Consider the following 9,249-nt stretch of genomic DNA (forward strand, 5'->3'; position numbering starts at 1 on the left):
GCAGGTGGACAAGAGGCAGAAACTACAGTGAACTCAGTGAAACTACAGTCTCTCCTGCACTCTTGGAGGCGATTATCTAATCTGATGGCTAGTGAGATTAATGCACTGAGCCCATTTAAAGAGACACCCACCCGGTAAGGCGGCATCATTATACCCCAAACTAGCTGCTAACACCCTGAAGTCAATGGAAAAATCTGCTACACTGCAATTACCTGTTTCAAAGACAACAGCTGACTTGCTGACTCCTGACTCTGAACAGAATATTCAAACACTTTCTTAAATTTTTTGACAAATAAGGGGAATAATTTGAAGATATACGGGGAGCCCTCCCACAAAGCCGTGGCACAATCTAATGCGCTGCCCTGTAATCACCCCACCATATCTGGGACTCGTTATTGGAGTAAGTGAAGGGCTTCTGTCCTAAAAATAGAATGCATTGTATCAAGAAAGACTTACATTTTAGAGGGTCCCCTGAAAAAGGCTTGGGCTCTGGAATATGGGGCTCCTTACTGGGGGTGAAATTGAAGGACTGCGCAGGAGGGGATGCTGTGGCAACCGTAGTGCTGGGTGACTGGAGAGACAGGCTGGTGGTGAGCAGGGAGAGTTCCGCCGTGATCGCGGAGAGTTGGTTGGATACACACATACTCTCCATACCCGGGCCTCCCTACAGAAACCTGGGAGTCCTCCTGCCACCTCCTCCAACAGTTTCTCAAGCAGGCACAGGGATTTGCAGTCAGTGTCTTGGCTCAGCCTAGCAGCAAACTTCCACTGCCTTGCCTTCCTCAGGACAGAGAGTTTGGTGATGCCTGCCCTTACCAGGATCCTCTGCACACTGGCAGAGCAGAGTGTCCTGCTGCTCATCATTGGATTATTAAAAAGTGGCTCCTCAACATTGTCTCCATAAATATGGCAGCAGTTTCATGGACAGATTGCTAAAAACGGTTTGAGGTGTCACTGTTGAGGTTCAGAAGGAACAGGTGTTGGAATTCCACCCTCCCACTCTCTGAAGCAGCACTGATGTCATCTGTGTCCATGCCTGCTTCCTCCAGTATAGGAAGAGCTGTGTGATCTGGAAGTGAAAGGTCCACAGGTAGTTCCAGAGGTCAGGCAGCCCTTGATCTCCGTCCAGCACCAGCAGGAACAACACAGTAGCCCTAAGCCAATTGTGTCCTCCCCAGTAGAGGTACACCAGTCTTTTTTGAATTCCCTCCACCAGGAGGTTTAAACACAGTAAACTGGTGCCAGAATTTCAACGCAGCCAGGTTATTGATAACCAAGACCACCCTTTTCTAGGACAACTGTGGCTAGATCCATATCCACTGAGAAAACAGTGTTTCTGCTGGATGTCACTGTTCCTAAGACCTCCAGACACCTTATCTCCTCCCTGTTCCACTGCAGCCCCACTGGCAGCATGGGGTCCTCCCTGCTGCACTGCCAGCAGAAGCCCCTCACACTTTTCGGAGTTTAACAAAGTAACACTCTATGAAAGAGCGTCTTCTCCAAGGGTAATTTGTTATAAATACAGTGATCTACATATGTTGACAGGCCAATGGCATTTTCAGTGTCTTCTGCAAGCAACGACCCGACCAGGCCTCTCCAGAGCTGGCTCAGCAAGGGCTCGGTGTCCAGGGCATATAGCATTCCAGGGAGGGGACATCCTTGCCTGATGCCTCTTCCCGCTGCGACTGGCCTGCTCAGCCCACCCCCATTTTCAATAAGACCGTGGCCCCAGTGTATAGAAATTTGATCCAGGAGATAAAACTACTGCTAAAACCAAAGGCATCAAGTGGTTTAAAAAGATAGTCATAAACCACTCAATCAAAGGCTTTTTCCTGGGAAATGGAGAACAGCCCCTCATCCAGGTTTTCATCATGTCCTGGATTAAAAACAGGTTATCTGAATGTGTGTGTGTGTCAAATCAAATCAAATCAAATCAGATTTATTTGTATATCGCCAAATCATAACAATGTACATCAAAGTACTTTACATACAGAGCAGGTCTAGACCAAACTCTTTATAAACTTATTTAAAGAGACTCAACAGATCCCCCAATGAGCAAGCACTTGGTGATAGTGACAAGGAAAAACTTCCTTTAAGAGGCAGAAACCTCGAGCAGCACCAGGCTCGGAGGGGATATTCAAAACAGGTGCAGGCAGGAACATATGATGGTGCGTGGAGGTCATAGAAGTGATGCTGTATGGATTTCATGGAGATATGGCTGTGCTGATGCACAAAAAGCATTAAAAATATGAAATTGATGAAAACTGTGATGAATAGAAGAAAATTTTGCCCTGTTGTCAATTTTGTCAACAATGTGAATGGAGTTGTGTAGCTAAAAGTATGGGGAAGTATTAAAGGTTTTGAGAAAGCCTGAAATTTTGAGTGTTGAACTACACACAAATACACAGAATATAGACACCCATTTATTTTCTGCTTTTTGAATGTTTACACCACCAAAAATGTGTATTTGTTACAGAAATGTGCATAGCACAGTGATGAGACAAAGCTGCACATTTTTATATATAATTCACTGGGTTTTTTTCAAAACCCTAGGAAAAGCAAGCTGAAATTTTGACGTAAGAGGAATAAGAAGTAGAAAAAGAAACGCAACCAATAACAATTGTGACTCTGTGCAGGGGCCCAAGACACTAATAAGAAGAGTAAGAAACACAATCAATAATTATAGTGACTCAGGGCTCCACCCTAGTCACTGGACCTGGTAGTTATAAAGGCCAGTGACTCCTTGAAGGGCCCTGAGGCCATGACTAGAAAATATCCTCACAGAAATTTTGAGGGTGCCTCGGGGTGAAAGAAGAAAAAAATTAGAAGAATAAGAAACGTGATAAATAGTAATATGTGAAATAGGAATAGGCTCTTCGCAGGGCCCTGAGACACTAATAAGAAACACGGTTAATAAGTAACTATTCTAGCTATAGAGATCCAGTGACTGTGCAGGCCCAAGGCCCGAATAAAAAACTTGAGTAATAACAATAGTGACTCGGGGCAGAGCTTCTTACTCATCATGTCCACTAATGATAATAATAATCAGAAGAAAGATTTGAAAACGATAGTGGGAATGCCCCTCACTCAGAATTCCTGCTAACTGCTAAGTATACGAAACATGGCCATTAACAATAGTACATCTGTGCAGGGCCCCAAGGTACTATTAAACCAGCCATAGTCCCCCTTCTTCATATCAGACAAATTTCTGATTTTCCTTGTGTTCCCTTCACTTTTCTCTTTCTTTGGTCTCTTTCCTACTGACTTCAGCCACTGGTATCCTAAAGGGTGAAATTCCTGCCAACATCAGTTCATAGCCTGTTCTAAATAGCAGCCAGCGAGCCTGGCCTTTGTTGTAGAGGGTGATCTTCTTCAAGGGGTCTAACACCCAGAATCACACCCTGTGGCTCCAGTACTGCAACCATTAATCAGTGTCCTCTGGCTTCTGTTGTGGCGAAAAGAGGTAGAATAGAGGAAATCAGGTTGTCTATACACAGGTGTCAGATGGTGAATCTCTTTATTCACTTCAGCCCTACTAACAATGTAGTCAGAGACAGAATCAACCAGAAAAACATGTGACATGCTTCTTATACCTAAGACAGGTTACGTGTGTGTGTTGCGTGGATAGCCTTAACCCTTATCTTGAACACTCAACCATAATGATTGTGCAGCACTGTGTGTGTGTGTGTGTGTGTGTGTGTGTGTGTGTGTGTGTGTGTGTGTGTGTGTGTGTGTGTGTCTGTGTGTGTGTGTGTGTGTGTGTGTGTGTGTGGTGTAGTTCTCTGTCCTGGCAGCCAGGTGCCTTCTCCTTATTGTTTTGACTTGTTTCATATTGACGCATGAACAGACACAAAGCCTCTGGACCCTGTCTTTCCCCTACACTTTTCAAACACTCGGCTCCTGGAGGGAAACATCCCTAAAAGGGCATAATACTGGACATAAGCACCTGGTAGAACCATCAATCATTTCAATCTTATGTGTTGAAAAAAATGTTTGGGCTGAAAAAATGGTCAGATCCATTTAAAAGCAATTTCTATCTATCAGGATAGATAGGAAAATGGGATTGTATATTTTTTATTCATCATAGAGTTTTGTTTGCAGTGAAATTAAAAGTAAAAAAGCGATAAAATAATTACACGAAAACATAAAACTGAGGACAAACTAAAGTTTTCTCTGCAAACTATGCAAACTATGGGCTATGCTAACTGTGGAGTGAAAATAACAGGTATCTTGATATCTGTAGTGGATTATGTCAACTGGGATTACCAATAGAGTGAAACGTCCAAGCAAGGTGCAGGTGTATGATGTCAGCTGTGAACTCATCCTCCTGTTTTGTGACACAGGAGACCTGGTATTGGCCCGGGGAGGTGAGTGCAGACACCGTAGTGATGAGTGGTGTTCGCTGTTCTGGGACTGAGATGTCTCTGTCCCACTGCCTACACCATGGAGCCCACCTCAGCTGCCCCAGAGGAGGGGGACGCAATGCTGCCGGAGTCTCCTGCTCTGAGAGTAAGATGCTAAAGCTCAGTCAATGTTTTGGCCTATTTGTTGATGTAGGTGAAACTCCTGCAGTTTAATAGCTGAAAGTAAAGGGAAGAACTGACATTTACACTTTTAATTCCACCTCGACCAGAACCCTTTCCTTAGGTAGGTTTTAAAGTTCACACTGAGAAGCTTTTACTCTTACTCTATATACAAATTAATTATTTTTGCCAACTGAGAATCTCTGCCCTGGAAAATGGCTGTTTTTTTCACAGTATAAATTTGTTTTGGTTCTGTTTTTTATTCTTTGGTGCTTCTGTCCTCAGCGGCTCCTGATCTGGTGTTAAACCCTCAGGTGGTAGAGCAGACCACCTACATGGAGGACAGGCCCATGTTCATGCTGCAGTGCGCCTATGAGGAGAACTGTCTGGCCTCCACATCCAACCAGGTTCCTGCCAACTCCTACCGCCGCCTCCTACGCTTTTCCTCCCAGATCCACAACAATGGGCAGTCGGACTTCAGGCCAAAAGCCAGCAGACACTCTTGGGTGTGGCACGACTGTCACAGGTCAGAGTTCATGCTGCTGAATTTATCACCTGGTCCTTTCACAGCAAAAATCATTTACCAAAAAGCATGTGTTTCCTTGTTTAAGCTGCAGAAATGATTCTGATAAATATGCAGCTGGTTGGTTGACTTACTTTAAATATCTTTCACCAGTTCATTAGTCAGATGGGTTACAGTGGCTCAGCTAGCTTTTTAGCGCTGAATGATTGATTTTACTGTAATTTCAAAGTCTATTTAATTTATGATGGAAGCCAGATTCACCCACTTTTTACTGGTCCTCTTATTGCACTTCTGCTTCTCTACAAATAGGGGGTCAGGTGTGTCTGTGTGAGGGCTATGTGTAAGAGAGGTGTGTGTGTATGTAACATGATTTTAGTGAATAATCTGTGAATGAATTTGGTTTTATATTTATTTGCTGTGATACTGAAGAATGTCCCTGATAGATTCCTTCACTTCACAAATAAACAATTAAACAAAGTTGGACAAGATACCTTGTTACCTTGCCATTTTCATGGCTCCTTTATTGGCTGAAAGAGCAGTTCACGATTGGTGGCTTCAAGGCTCAATAACCCTTTGGCAGAATTCACAGAGCCACAGATCATTCTGGACAAAACCAAGCTGTTGACTTTGTGATTTTCTTTTTTAAATTGACAGACTATTAGTTCTGATCCTCAGCCTGGTAAACAAAAACCGGCTCTGGGTGCCTTGACATTCTGTTGTGTGATATTTTCAGCCTGAACAAGTTTGTGAAACAATTTTTCTGTCTCTGTGCGTAGGCATTATCACAGCATGGAAGTGTTTACACACTATGACCTATTCAGTCTCAATGGCACTAAAGTGGCAGAAGGACACAAAGCAAGTTTTTGCCTGGAGGACTCAGAGTGTGATGAAGGTCAGAACCACAAGAAGATATTCTGCTTTTCATTTATATAAAAAAAAAAAAGACAAAAAAAACGCTGCATCACTAATAATGTAATTTTAGCAAAGATTCAAATTACTTTAGGAAATGTGAAACAAAAAGCCGACAGGCTTGAAAAAATAAGTAAAGAAAATTAAATCCCACCCTCTATCTTCAGATCTTTTCAGATGAAAGAATAATACAATCTCAGTCATTAACCACAAATTTATTTGATCAATATATAGATAAGAACATATCAGTTTTGCATATTACAAATGTTACAGTGATTTTGTGTAATGTCTTACTGCAGGTATTGAGAAGAGGTACGAGTGTGCTAACTTTGGTGACCAGGGCATCACTGTGGGCTGCTGGGATACCTACAGACATGACATTGACTGCCAGTGGGTTGACATAACTGATATCAAACCTGGAGATTACATCTTCCGGGTAAGGTTTTGCATGTTTCAGCCATCCATCTCCTTCAGAAAATTAAGATAATAAAATGATCACAGCTGTCATCAGCACGGGCTTTCACTGAGCTTCTCCATGCTCTCCCTCTTCCAGATAAACATTAATCCAAACTATGAAGTGCCAGAATCTGACTACACCAATAACGTCATGAAATGCAGATGTCGATACGACGGCCATCGTGTATGGATGTACAGCTGCCATAACGGTGAGACCTGAAGTGCGTGTTTTCTTTGTTTCTGCTGATGATGCTAATTCGGATCTGCTGAATATTAATGCAGTGGAATGGAATAACAAACAATGAAATTCACAATACACATTAATGCAAAACATATTTTGTCTGAATTAAGTGATCCAACTACATTGTGAAGGAAAAACTACATCTCATTAAAATTTCTATTACTTTTGGCATTGTTCTCCATCAGTGGAAATAATATTCTCTTGTTCAGTTTATTAGATAAAATCTAAGAATTGTTTACGTCAGATGTGGGAGGTACCTCTATGTGGAAAAGAAAATTGACATCACAGATGGTATATTTTATCCAAGCTAACATCACTAAACTTGTCTAGCTGTGTCCCCCCCAGGGAACAGGATGGCATAAAGAATTAAACGCCTGTCAACCTGATCAGGCAAATTTTGTTATCTCTACAATTACCCTGAGAAGTAAAATGTTATCACAACTGATTGAAATAATTCATTTATTCACTTTCTTCCACTTTATCCCTCACGGTTGATGCTGGAGCCAATCCCGGCTCACATTGAGTGAGGGCGGGGTACACCCTGGACAGGCCACCAGTCCATCACAGGGCTAGCTTACAGAGACAGACAAACAACTACTCACATTTGAACGTAGACCTACATTCAATTTTAAAGTCACTAGTTAACCTGCATACATGTCTTCTGAGTTTGGGAAGAAATCAGAGTACCAGGAGGAAACCCATGCAGGCATGGGGAATGTGCAAACTCCACACAGAAAGGCCACAAATCCCGAAACTGAAACGTTGAATTTCTTGCCAGGGCAACATGCTAACCACTATGCCACCGTGCTGCCTGGTTGAAAGATGACAAAGAAAATTACCTCAAGTTATCATAAACAGGGAGTATAATACTGTATTTCATTAATTTAAAAATAATTAATTTAAGTCCCCTTGCTATCTTTTTATTGGGCTTACAGCTGCAACTAAAGGTCATTAGGAGGTGAAATTATATCCATACCTGCCATCAGCCCAGATCAAAAATCACTCTGTTTCAGTTGAAGACCTGAAAACAGGATGGAGCTCTCTTTTTTAGTTGATCTGGTGTCAGAGCTAACTGTGTGTCTCTTATTCTGTGCTAGGTGGCTCCTTGAGCACAGAAACTGAGCAGATGTTCCCAGGCCTCCACAACAACCAGGTCACCCACAGGTAAAGACCAACAGGAGGGAGCAGTTGACCGGCCGCTCCCTCCTGCTGTGAGACGTCTGCAGCTTGACAACCACTACATTGCTCCATCTGTGGTGGATCCCCCCCCTGCTCAATCTGACTTCCTTACCCAACCTTACCCCCCCCCCCGGTCCCACAGATGACCTGACCTCCTTGGCTCCTGTTGTAGCCCAGCTCTCTGTTCGTACATTTTGACAGATGAAATAAAGCTGCTGGGAAGCAGCAGGAAATTTACACAAGGTATTTTCTTTGAAGTGCAGCACCTTAACAAAGGCCTACTGTTCATCCTGTAGAGTCTGGATGTCACCAGCAGATCGCCTGAGGATCAAGACCAATCATCAATAACAGCAGTGGTCTGTGTTATGAAAAAAACAAACAACAAAACAAAACAAAACAGTATTCTCCCTCTCAGCTTCTTAAAGTGAAGCTGTGATGTAAATGTATCCTCAAAAAGCAAAAAGTGCCAAGTTAACTTGCAGATATTGTATTATTGTCTTGATATGAACTTTCCTTTTGATTATTTGTAGCACTATTTTGTTTCTCAAGCTAATAATAATGGACCTCATTTTTTTTCCCTCAGTTCACTATCCAACTTCAAAGAGGAACTTAAAGCAACTGAATATTTAGTTTTTTTCTCAGAGTTTTAACATCTTATCATGTTTAGTGATGTAAAAGTGGCCCCAGGAAGTGCCAGTGATCACAACATCATCATCCGTTTCCGAGCGTCCAGGTTTGTGCCTGTGTTGTGTGACTGCATTTGCCCAGATGATGCATTATGATGATGTCACAGATTAAAAGTTCCAATTCATGGGATGTTTTCCAAACATCAAACTTCTGTGGAATAAAATTCATATTCAAAAGAGTAAAAGATGCCTTGGCCGTTTCAGGATAGACTACACACACTCTAACCTACAATCCACTGCTAACATGAACCTTAGTGTAGCTACATAAGCTACCAACCATCAGGGGAGTTTGTGGGGCAGATATAGATGTCATTTGTGGGACATAAAAACATATGTAGTGCCACTGATAATAAAATGCAATCCATCCTGTGATGTGGACTAGTCCAACTCGTTCGGGGGCTTTTTTGATGCTGCTCTAAAGAGCCTGCCTTCTTTAATAATAACAGGATTCTTTGAACCTGTGAAAATGCCTTTGTTTTGTGCATCATGAATCTTCAGACTGGATGGTGCTGTGAATCTAATTTCTGAAGCCTGTGGATCTGATTATCGTGCTCTCAAGGCAGTAAGTGTTTTAGCCATTTCCTCCCACTCATGTCATCTTTACAAAGAAACCTTCTCATCACACTGAGCATAATTTCTCCAACTGCACAACTTAAAAATATAAACATGTTCAAAAGTTTCTGTCACATTTTATTTGTTTATTCTCAGTTTAAATAAATGTACAATATTGTA

General features: G+C 42.2%; 1 protein-coding gene across 2 annotated transcripts in view; it reads left to right on the top strand.

Annotated features, from left to right (window-relative positions):
• loxl2b (lysyl oxidase-like 2b) overlaps window positions 1-9,249 on the top strand; it is a 62,591-nt gene extending 53,342 nt beyond the window's left edge. For both annotated transcript variants that reach the window (XM_029511186.1, XM_029511185.1), the window contains exons 9-14: window positions 4,344-4,509; window positions 4,809-5,049; window positions 5,823-5,938; window positions 6,255-6,391; window positions 6,509-6,620; window positions 7,750-9,249. In XM_029511186.1, the coding sequence (XP_029367046.1) occupies window positions 4,344-4,509; window positions 4,809-5,049; window positions 5,823-5,938; window positions 6,255-6,391; window positions 6,509-6,620; window positions 7,750-7,820 (843 nt within the window). In that variant the 3' untranslated portion in view covers window positions 7,821-9,249. The remainder of the gene's footprint in view (window positions 1-4,343; window positions 4,510-4,808; window positions 5,050-5,822; window positions 5,939-6,254; window positions 6,392-6,508; window positions 6,621-7,749) is intronic.

The sequence above is a fragment of the Echeneis naucrates genome, chromosome 9, assembly GCF_900963305.1.
Source record: "Echeneis naucrates chromosome 9, fEcheNa1.1, whole genome shotgun sequence".
Taxonomy (NCBI): Eukaryota; Metazoa; Chordata; class Actinopteri; order Carangiformes; family Echeneidae; genus Echeneis; species Echeneis naucrates.